At 39.1% G+C, this 12,078-nt stretch overlaps 1 protein-coding gene across 1 annotated transcript in view; it reads right to left on the bottom strand.

Moving 5' to 3' along the window:
• Positions 1–12,078, bottom strand: part of cubn (cubilin (intrinsic factor-cobalamin receptor)) — a 76,209-nt gene that overhangs the window by 31,329 nt on the left and 32,802 nt on the right. Inside the window, exons 23-36 of the mRNA XM_005747480.1 lie at positions 11,474–11,655; positions 10,252–10,408; positions 9,500–9,690; positions 7,603–7,762; positions 6,194–6,375; positions 5,394–5,562; positions 4,915–5,096; positions 3,860–4,013; positions 3,507–3,623; positions 3,278–3,391; positions 2,629–2,757; positions 2,355–2,487; positions 754–959; positions 143–324 (exon numbers count right to left, since the gene is read on the bottom strand). Of these exons, the coding sequence (XP_005747537.1) occupies positions 143–324; positions 754–959; positions 2,355–2,487; positions 2,629–2,757; positions 3,278–3,391; positions 3,507–3,623; positions 3,860–4,013; positions 4,915–5,096; positions 5,394–5,562; positions 6,194–6,375; positions 7,603–7,762; positions 9,500–9,690; positions 10,252–10,408; positions 11,474–11,655 (2,258 nt within the window). The remainder of the gene's footprint in view (positions 1–142; positions 325–753; positions 960–2,354; positions 2,488–2,628; positions 2,758–3,277; positions 3,392–3,506; positions 3,624–3,859; positions 4,014–4,914; positions 5,097–5,393; positions 5,563–6,193; positions 6,376–7,602; positions 7,763–9,499; positions 9,691–10,251; positions 10,409–11,473; positions 11,656–12,078) is intronic.

Genomic DNA, 12,078 nt, shown 5'->3' with positions numbered 1-12,078 from the left:
ACACACACACACACACACACACAACTCTTCCACAAATTCTGAGTTGTTATTGAGCCATAAGTTAATAAAAGTATGTACAATATTATAAAGATGTGACTGATATTGTTTGTAGATTGCAGTCTCTGAGCATTCACAATCTTACTTTCAGGTGGTCATAGTAGCAGTCATAAAGATCCTCGATGTCCATGTCCAAGAAGCGGATTTGGATGTAGCTGTCTCCATCTACAGTTACAGTCCAGTGGTAGTCAGCGTTATTGGGGTATGTCCTGGGATACAGTGGGGATGCTATCTGACCAGATTCCCCAGTCACATCAACACCATACACTGTGGAGCAGTGACACAGAAAAAAGAAACATTTCTCATTATATCCTTTTTTTATTGGTTACACAGAACATAACTCAGAGTAAACAGCTGGCTGAACTGACACTGACTTTCTTTGATTCACAACACACCTTACCTACAATGAGGTAATGACTACAACCCACATGTAAAGAAGGTTGAAACTGTATATATAACGTTCCATCTCTACACAGTCTCTTCAGTAAAACTCGAGGTATAAAAAGCATAATCTCAAATATCTTATTAAAAATAATATGCTGGTTTTATTATTTTCGTGACAAACATATTTAGGATCACAGACCAGTAATACCCTTATCCATCCCTAGTACTGACCTCAGGAGAAAAATCTGAGAACCTGAGAAAAATTATGATATAGAAGATGGCTGGTTAATTCTCTCATACACAGACACTCACAGTGTGAGAAGGTGGCTCTGAATCCTGCTCCACTAACTGAAGCGTCTGAGACGAACTTGACCCACATGATATGAGCAATGACAGAGGTGTAGTTGGAAGGAAGCGAGTTTCCACAGAAGCGATCGACTAGAGGCCCAGTGGCGTTGCCTTCTCTGATTTCCAGGTAGTCATTTTGACAATCAGAGTCTCCTTGGAGCTGAAATGTACTAAAACAAAACACAATGCGATTGTTTGTCATATTTACTAATATAGGTTCCTGTGTGTATAGAAAAGTCATAAATTAACAGTGGTACAAGAGTGAATTATTTAACTTTAGTTCATGTAACAGACACCTAAGAAGAGGTGTAGTGCTATTTGTTTAAGTAGCAGAGTGTATCAGTTGTCATTTGTTTCTAAGGCTATTTTAGCACAGTGGGAAGTTTAAATTATTCTGCTGAATCATACATATAACATCACCATCCTTAAGGCCAGCATTGTGGAAATGGAGATGCATTCTCTGAAGGTGGTTACAGATAGCCAGATGTTGTCTAATATAAGGACATTGCTGGACAATACCTCCCACCCACTCCATAATGTGCTGGCCCATCAGAGTGAGAGACTGAGATTACCCAAATGCACCACAGAAAATCCACACAGAGAATGGCTCTTTACAATTTCCCTATCTTAAAGGATACACTGCATTTTGCTGTACACCCTTATCTGCACATCCTCTCAGAGAACATAACTGTCAGTATGATAAGAAGGGCACCTCAATTTCAGATTTCTTTTATATTTCAGTTTTGTGTAATATATCAGGATATTTATACATTAGAGCTATTTATATTAATAAAGGTATTTTGTAATAGTTTGTAACAGATTGTATTACTTAATCAGCTCTCCACCTGAGTCTCAATCCTCAGGACCTCACACAGTTAAGCTTTTTCTAACAGGCAAGTTTAACCCCATAAGATACTGATTCTTCTAACTTCCTCATTTATCTTAAGTGTTTTCAGAGAGACACACTTGTAAAGCCTTTAGTTATTCTTATTATTTTTGTTAGGACATAAATGGTTGGGTGTGTTAATTTTTGAGACACTAATTTGTGCTTCAGGTGGTTCTTAAATAAATATGTTCTAACTACTATCTAAAATGTTATAGTCAAACCTTTCATGGTATATGATAAGGTCTTTATACATTGCTTTTCTACTCTACTGGAAGATCTTATACAACATTCATCCATTCATACAAGCACCTTTTTCTATACCTAATGACTCTATTATGATTCAGCTGAAGAACTATGTTGTAACTTACAACATAACCATAAGTCTGTAAGCCAGAAGTATAAATCAGGCATAAGTGCTTCCTGTCTTACATTCACACACATTTATACTCATTAACACATCAGAGAGCAACTTGGTATTCCTCCTTACTCATGCAGACTAGAGAAGCCAGAGACTGAACCACCAACCCTCTGATTAGTAGATGACCCCCTAAAGCCACTCCCACTGATAGCCAGTCAACTAGTAATGCCTGTCTGTGGAATACTGCTGATAGGAACTTATTTACAAGCTAACTCTGATAGATTCTTCCAAAGTCAAAAAATCATGCTTAAATTGACTAACATAAACGAGAGCTGGATGCGGTTTCCTGGTGAACTGCGGATGGTCCACACACATTCCACATTAGGTGGATAAGCATCTGGATAGTTGGGACTGTTAAATGCACCAGTCTCCATCACAAGATCTCCTCCACAACCTGAGTAAAGGAAATAAAAAGAAAAAACCTGGATATCTTGTCCGTAAGAGTGTGTATGCATGATAGTAACGTGATTTTTAATTGGTTTTGATCATTTCTTATTGTGTGTGGATATAAGCAGTGTGACCCAGTATGACTTACTAGAAGTGGAGCCCGAGTAGGTAGCTCTGAAACCCTTTCTGGAGTAGGACTGGTCAGAGATGAATTTGACTACCAAAGAGTTGCTGAAGGATGTTACTGGGTGAGGTATTTCAGATCCACAGTAGCGCCCTAACAAAAGACAACATTAAGTTGTAATTTTAACATAAAGTTAATTTCAAAAATGTTAATTCTTTTTCACTTGGCTATCATTGATCTGAATTGTCATAATTTTTCCAGAGAGAACACATCCATAAAACCTGTGCTTATTTTGGTTGGTAGACTATTCGCTCCCTTATTGGGTCTGCTCATTTTTCTACTGCTAATTTGCACTGCTCCTAGTAGAATGCCATTCATTGTTGAAATGAAATAAAGATTGTATTTGAGCCAGTGAAATTAAATGCAACATATTACATTACAAGAATATCCAAACCAGCTGTATAAGGCATTGTCACAGAACGACACCAACCTTATGTGGAAACTGGGCTGATAAAAAGGCACTGTGGTCTGATACTCAATAGGATATTGTTTTCAGGATTCAGCACATCTCTTCTCTTATGATTAGAAAGGTTAGGCTTAGGCAAGCACCACCCTTCTAAACCTAACTCTTACCAAAAACAGACAAGCAAAGACACATATAGTGAATATTTACCTATAGTAGGTGAATCGTAATTGTCTCCGTCCAAGATCTCCAAGAAATCGTGAGAACAATTGGCAAAGATCATCTCTAAGTCGAAGTCAGTGAATGAAAGGGTGACGTGGTTTACTGGGCACAAAAAGACAAGTCAGTGGTTATTGGAACAGTTTGCATCTCAAGTTTTTCTATATGAAATATATAAAAGAATGACATTTTCTAGTCCTCTTTAACTAAAGCAACTCACATGGTTCCTGTGCTCTAATGATCCAACTACAGTTCTGATTAGGTGGGTATTGTGCTGGATACCTTGGTGATGCAATGGCCCCACCATTATCATCTGTTACAATCGTTGCACCACAAGCTGTTGAAAACAAAAGTACATTGTCACCTGCACTCTGGCTTTGGCAACCAGAACATGGAGATCAAGCTGTTTGCAGCAGATAGGTTTTAGTCCAGCAGCTAAAAAGGAGGAAAACTGAACTGAAAACTGAAGCAGTCTTCTCTGATGTAGCAGGGACAGAGGCATGAGTGGACAATCCCATTACAGCAGACAAATTATATCAGTGTTCAAGTGCAAAGAGGTTAAAGAAGACTGACCCTCAGAGAAGCGAGCGCTGAACCCACGGTGGTTGCCACTGGAGTCTGACCTAAAGCGAACATAAATTGTGTTCTGGGTGGAAGTGAAGGGAGGAACACTGGAACCACACACACGACCAAGCAGAGGAGAAGATGAGGTTGGACCATCATGGATCTACCAATGGACAAGCATATGTTTTCAGTAAAACTGTGGTTGTGTTGGCACATAATAAATGAACAAACAAATCACTTTTCATGCATCTATTTTCATAAATTTTGAGCACAGAAAACACCTTCGTATTGACTGGGGTGCACATTAGTTCTTACGTGACAGCTTAGTCAAACTACGCCATGATGCAAAATGCACATATCTCATTACAAAAAAGGTGGCTGTAGCTCAGGTGGTAGAGCGGGTCACCTACTAACTGGACGCTTGGTGTTTCAGCCCCAGTCTACATACTAAATATCCTTGGGCAAGATACTAACCCCATGCTGCTCTCTGATGCATCCATCAGAGTATGAATGTGCATAAATGTTAGATAGGAAGCACTTAGAAACAGTGTAGAAAAAACTGCTGGTGGAAGTGGAATTTAATCTTAAGCGATAAAAAGACCACCCCACGGGGGAGTGGGGATTTTTTTTATACATATCTCTTGTCTCCCTCCCTCAGAGCTAACTAAGGAGTGCAATTTGCTATTGATAAGCTGGACTTTGTATTACTGTACTTGTTGACTCGGACTTGTTTTCTTTGTCTTACATGTATGCATGTTACATGTGATTTTATAATTTGTTATTCTATAATGGTTTGCATCAAATAAAATAAAAAATAAAAGTTACATTAAAAAACTTCAGAAAGAGCCTAATTGTCTTGAGTCACACCGAATGGAAGTGTATAGATTAATAAATCAGGCACAAGAATGAAAAGTTCACTGTGGACTTTCTTAGTTTGCTGGCTTTTCAAGCAGTGATAGTGCTTTTGCCTGTCTTTGCCTTGTCAGCCTTAGATACAGCACACAGCAACAACCAAAGACAGCTGCTTTAATATTGCACCAACCAATTGCTATTCAGTCACTTACAGCCACATAGTCAAAGTTACAGCTGCTGTGATATTCAATGTCCAGGTCTGTAAAGTTCAGAAAGACACGGTGGTTGGGATCCACGCTGATGACCCAGGAACAATCCACATTGTTTGGATAGCTGTTGGGATACAAAGGAGAATGGATTTCCCCTGAAGGTGCTGTGACTGGGCCTCCACAGCCTGCAAGAAGAAAGAGAGTTTATTAAAACCTACAGAGTACTGTATATATATACATAAACTCTTAAGGCTTTGTAATTTAAAATGGCAGAAAGATAACAGGTGGTGAATTGTCAGCAGTCAAAAACTATTTCAGTAGTAACAACTTCAATCCAGTTGAGACTACAACAGCTACATTTCTGTAAAATATTGCACCCAGCTACAAAGTCTATAATCAAACTGCAAAACCCAAAGCTCTGATGCTGCATCCAGAAGAAGCATGCAGAGCTGTAAAAGCTGTATTTAATGATGCCTACCCACCTCCCTGGACTTCAGTCCAGCTTGCATTGAATCCTCGACCACTGACATAGGCATCAGATTTGAAGCGCACAGTGAGAAGGTTGCCAGTGCTGGAGACATGCATTGGGGTGGATGTAGTGCTGCATAGCTTAGCCAGCTGTGGGGCTGACAAGTCTGGCCCTCCATAAACCTGAGGAGAAATGACATCAATTCAATAAATAATCAAATGAAAAAGAAATCAAGTCAACAATCAGGTCAATTTATTGCCTTCTGCCATGAACCCCAACCAATCACAATAGTTTCAGTCAGGGGCGTAATTTCCAGGGGGGTTAGGGGGCTTATGACCCCCCCAATAATCATCATCAATCATCAAATCTCAAATATTAATCACTCTCTGACCAAAATTCACTGAACCAGCAGCAAAAGAAAATCAAAACTACGCTTCACGGTTGAAAAACATCGTCATGAATTTCCTCTGACTTTGGCTGTTTTGCTTCCACTATGATAAAATCGCACTTCCTGCACAGCTCTCTCTCTCTCTCTCTCCCAGTGAACTGAGAGAACAGTTTCCTGTCTCAAATCTCTGTTTTCTGCATTATTCGCTTGCTTATTACACATCAGTCTACTGCTGTGTACAGTGCTGTCGGCCACTGTTTTTGTGGGGTTTTTTGTCATTCAGTGCTACATAAGTAAAACTCAATTTTAACAGAACTGATATTTAATTCAACTGAACTGAATTAAAATTATATGAGTTTTGTCATGAATTCAGCTTTTGGTATGTTTATGAACTGACTACTACTAAGCCAACGCCCGTGTCTTACCTCCAGCACATCATAGTTGCAGTCTTGGTGGTACTCAACATCAAATTCATGGATGGTGATAGTTATACTGCTGCCAGCTGATGTGGTGATATACCATATACATTCTCTGTTATCTGGATATCTGTTAGGGTAGCCTGGGCTGCTGAAGGAGCCACTGGGACCAGAGAGATCCCCACCACAACCTGCAGGGACAAAGAAATCACTAAATCATGCATCAAATTAGTATTATTTTGTTTCAGTAATTATTTAGACTAAACAACACTTTTAATAAAGAGATTTTCACAGCACTTTTGTCAGCAGAAGAAAGGAAGGTGAAGAGAAAGCATGAGAAAAGATGCAATAAAGCACGCATTAACTCTTATCAAAACCAGAGATAAAAACCAACAGCCAGCTGACAAGTGTAGTATAAACTTAAAACTGCCTTTATAGTATACCGTCAAAGAAAAAACTACCTCCACTACCTGCAAAAGTCACACCTTCTCTCTATATGTGTGACAATCTGAAGAGACAAAGGAGATGTAGTCCTCAAATTCTTTAATTCTCACTCGCTTTTGCAACTTTGTACTTTTGTGTTACTCACAGCAACAACTCTAACTCATTGTTAGTCCATTTAAAAAACTCGATGCTTTTCCTCGACATTTTGCCGCGACGATTCAAAGAGCCGGAAAGTAAATAAGCAGCAGACAGAAATGAGGCAGGTCGAATCGTCTTGGATTTCATGCATGCGCAGTACTGGAACGTAAGCGTTTTCGGCTGTTTCAATGTGGACGCACATCTCTGTGAAAACAACTGAAAATGATAGTGTGGACGCGAAGCGTTTTCAGACGCCGTTTTCAAATCTATCTGGGCTAGTGTGGACGTAGCCTCAGTGTGTGGATGCACCTGGGTATATGAGATGCAGTACTTCTATTATTAGTCAGCGTTTAGTTACAATGGTCAGTTGTGCTGGAGAGTGTGCAGAGTGGTTGATTTACTGGTTGACATTCCTGCTCTCACTTGCGGCCATGATCTCTGGATAGTGAAGGAAAAAATAAAATTGTGAAAACTGATAGATGAAATGAGGATGTCAGAGATCTTCCTTATTGATAAGGTGATAAGTTTGATCGGGAAGGACTGAAGAGTGAAAACTCCTCCACATGTGGTGGTTTGGCCAACACACCAGAATGCCTTCTTGATGGCTTCAAGGTGAGGTGTGTTGACCTAGGAGGAGACCCCAGAGCAGATCCAGAGCACGCTAGAGAGATTAGATCTCTGTGCTAAGTTAGTAGCACGTATTTAAAAATACAAAAATTCAATTTCATTTATTTATATAAATGTTTTAAAAACTATTTTAAATACTATAGTACACAGTATGTTTGTAATGGTTCTCTTGATCTGGTCTGTAACAATCAAATATATTTCCCTCTTACCATTTTGGTACCACATCATCTGGAAGCCTGATGTCGAAACAGTTGAATCAGTTCTGAACACAATGTTGAGGGCTGAGCTTGTAGTGCTGCCGGCCGGGGGAGGAGTGTATCCACAGAATGTGCCAATCAGAGGCGCTTCTTGGTTAGGCCCATCATAGAGCTAGGGCAAGGATATACAGAGAAAGCAGAAAGTATGCACTGAAAATGGGCGGGAATGCCATGCTAATTTCTTTGAACTGTTTTTTTTCCAGTGTGGAATGATTGCACAGCATACATAATTAATTATGTTTAAAAATTGTTTGGCCATTCTAGTGTATAGCGCAGTGGTCTGTGACCACAGTAAAGCATTCCCCTTCCACTTGGCATCGCCGCCTTTCTAGGCCATACCAGAGCCAAACACTTCTCAGTGGCAAAATTCTTAAGTTCTGCCTACTCTATTCACAATATCACTGCAATTCCCCAGTACTTCCTCTTTTCCAAACTCATGCTCCCAGGCCTAGATCACTGGCATCGGTGATGACCCCGGATGAATGGTGAGACCAGACAGGTCTTGAAAAGAAGTCTGACATACATCCATGCGTTGCAATTCATTCAGTGGTTCAGACAGTTGTGAAAAATTGGGAACAATCTGGTAGTATGAGCCAGCCATGCAAGGAAACCTTTGATCTCCTTTGATGTTAATTGGAAATGACACGATGTGACCAAGGAATCTGAAACATGTTCTGAAAAGGTTGGAGTTTTTCATATTGACAGTCAGCTTGGCCTCCTGGAGCTTTTGGAATAGTGTGGGGATGCCCTCATGGTACTGTTCCCATGGTGATGAATAGATGATTACGCCATCCGGAGGTTATCTCTATCAGTTCCTGGATGGTTACTGGTGCATAGACTGAAGGCTATGACCTTGATTTGATATAATCCTGCAGGAAAGGTTAAAAACAGTCTTATCTTATCTATTCTCCATCTGGCACTGCCAGTATCTATTGTCCATGTCAATAGTGGAGAAGACTCAAGGCAGCCAGCGAGTCTAGCATTTCCTAAATGGTAGTCAAAGGGTGAGCATCTGTCTACATGACCACACACTGCTTTATGTAATTAACACAGAAACAGGGCTTCCTACTTTAGAGATGAGGGTCGCAGGTGATGTCCAAGCAGGTGAGAATAATTCAATGATGTTTGCCGCTGACATTTCCTCCACTAGCTCGTTCATTATTTTGAGTTTTGCTCAGACGACTCAGTGTTCAATGGGCACTTCACAGGTGACAACGATTTAAGGAGTTAGCAGATAAAGAGGTGTAGAGAGAATTTGCTCCTTAACATCACAGAGTTCCTCAGTCATACTGTGACATGTTTTTACATGTGCGAAATAGCATCTGCCATTGAAGTCATTACAGCTCAGATTTCCTTGAGCATCTCTGACAGGTAACATTTAAAAACAGGCAAATTTCGTTTTCTGGTTGTTATCCTGCTGCTCTCCTTAAACTCATGAACCATGCAGCTTAAGTTCTTATAACTTTTTGTAGGTCTGCCAGAAGTTGCATAATGAGGACGTTTTATCATTGAAGGAGGGAAAAAAAGATAATGTTAAAGTAGCAGTCATTTAAAGCAAATCATTAACTCACAAAATGTTGAAACTTATTTCAGCAGCCAATTTATAGATGTTTATTTTATTGGGATAGTTGCAAATTTTAGTAACTGTTATCTTTAGCTAATGTCACATAATAAAAAAACAAAGGGGTCAGTTGTATATACAAGTATTTAAATTTTTGTAAACAAATTGGATTGAAAAGATGCACAAAATCAAATTTTGTTTATTTACAAACATGCCTGGTGAGAGTTTCGAGTCATTCTTTCTTTTATTTATTTTCTTTTATAATGTTGAGAGATGTGGATGTGTTACCTTAATGTAATCGAATGTACAAGCAGCAGAGGTGGCCTCCAGCTGGAAGGCTGTAAAGGTGTAGTTGACGGTATTTCCACCGCTGGCTTGGATTGTCCAGCTACACTGGCTGTTGTCTGGATAGTTGTTGGGAAAGTTCAGTGACTCGATCACTCCTCTGTGTTTGCCAGAGATCAAAATACTATTGCATTCTGAAATAAAGAAATATTGAACACAATAAGAAGATCACATATGGTATTCCTACTCCGATAAATGGAAATTATTAAAAAGAATATGTGCAGGATCATCATTATCATTTGTTAGCCATCTTTACAAGAACAAGAAAGTTATGTAATAGCATATATAGCAAACTCAAGTATTTTAGTTATCACTGATGATGACTAATTTTATCTGACCTTGTGGCCTGATGTTTTTATCCAACACTTCTATTATTTAAATTAGTGCTGTCAGTGTTAATCTAAATAAAATGACGTTAAAGCCATAACTGCATTAACGCAGTAAATCTCCGTTAGCGAGTTAGTGTGGATCGCCCTGGGCTACATGGCACTAACGCGTAAACAAGCTGATGCCTTGTTAATGCGGTTATGGCGTTAACATCATTTTAACGAGATTAATGCTAAAAGCACTAATTTAAATACAATTTTGGCCATCTCTGGTAATATCTCATAAATTATCAGAATTGCTCCAAATCTTCGTAATTATTAAAATTCACAAACATAGATAATGTATAGAAACAAAATATGTTTTTTTACGAGAAGTGTAGGAGGCAAGGAAGCCTCCTGCGTTGACGCTGCTGTCTGTGCGGAGTTTGACGTAGAGCTCATTGCTGGAAGAGTTGATGGTACTCGGCAGGTCACTGCCACACAGCTTGGCCAGTTGTGGAGCACTGCTGCTGTTGCCATCATGTACCTAACAGAAACAGATAACAGAAACAAAATGAAATGAAGAAGTAAAATGAACTAAAGAAAAACAATTTCAATAATTGAAATTTTTGAAAGTGTTATTTTCAACACAGGGAGTAACAACTTGTTTACATTTGTGTATGAAAAAAAGCAAACAAAATCTCACAAAATATGCACTACTTTGTCATAATTACACCAACCTAAAACACTGGCAGCCACCAGTGCTACCCCTCTGCCTCCTAGTAGATACACTCATGGTATCACTTTCCAAATCAATTTCCAGAAAACTTGACCTCTAACCTTTGACCTTGATCTCATTGAGATTCAAACTCATCCAAGATTTTAAGTTGCTACACCTATGGTATCGATTTGAAAATTCTGTTGACTTCCTTCTTGCAGTTATTTTAGATTCTGAAATGTGCTTTAAAACTTCATTACCAGGATAGCTTTCTTCAGACTTGGGAATATCACCAAAATTTGACCCTTCCTGACTTGTCATTATGCTGAAAAACGAATGTATTTATCTCTGGTAAAGTGGGTCACTACAGTGCTCCCTTTGTTGGGCTTCCCCATGAAACTACAAATAGGCTGCAGGTTATCCTGAATTCTGTTTCAAGGTTATTAATGAAAACCAATGACAGAGAGCACATCAGTCCCCTCTTAGCAGAGTTATACTGGCTTCTAGTACTCATTAGAATAAAAACAAAAAGAATGAACTAAACCTTGACTCCTTTTTCTCTCCTTTTTTTCTCCAATCTTTTTTCATAATCTGATAAAGCCTCTGGGCTGAGTGTTGGCTTTCTCCGAGTCCTTTAGATCCCACTGACACCTCCAAGCAAGTTGTTTTATACCCTAAACTGAAAAAAACCTACTTCAGTCTAGCTTTGTAATGATTTTGTTGTTGTTTTCAAACACCAAGCTGAGTAAGCCTGCTGCGCATCCATGTTTATCTACAGTTATGTACATCCATTAGAAAATGTTTGAATATGCCCCAAAATGAAACGTTCAATTACTTTCATACTTTAGTCTTGCATAACAATGCAACCATATGACTTAGAGGTAGAATACTCACAGCCACATAATCATAATAACAGTTAGCATTAGATTCCAGATGGAAATCAGAGAAAGAGAGCAGGAGTTTGTTGCCCTGGTTGGTCCTAATGTTCCAGTAGCACTCAGCATTTGGGTGGTAGGGTAGCGGGTAGTTAGGAGAGGAGAATGCTCCAGATGCAGTTGTCAACGTCCCTCCACAGCCTTGGAACAAAGGATAAAATAAAACATGTAGATGAGGGGAAAAAAAGACAGAAAGCATATTTTTATTACATGCTGTAATTGTTGTACAGTAAAGGGTAAACATTTCTTGTTATTATTAAAGGTATGAAATAAAGTCTTGTGAAACATATCAACTGGTCAGCTGGCTTACACCTTAGATAAGAAGATAGAAGTATAGCTAGACAATCCCCTCATAAGCTTCAATCAGCAGGTGGACTGTGGAGAGGGTCCTTTCAGTGTTTCAGGTCCTCTTTACAAAAAACTATATAACCTATATATAGTTTGAGTCATTGTGGATGTTGGGTATCAAAGAATCCATAGGTCCCTCATCCTATTCATGTAACCCCTTCAGCCAGGGTTACTTGTGTAGTAGCATTCCAACAATGACCTACATATATATAGGGT

Source organism: Pundamilia nyererei, unplaced genomic scaffold (assembly GCF_000239375.1).
Source record: "Pundamilia nyererei isolate P.nyererei 1_Seehausen unplaced genomic scaffold, PunNye1.0 scaffold00198, whole genome shotgun sequence".
NCBI classification, from domain to species: Eukaryota; Metazoa; Chordata; class Actinopteri; order Cichliformes; family Cichlidae; genus Pundamilia; species Pundamilia nyererei.
This window is presented reverse-complemented; position numbering and strand designations above follow the sequence as displayed.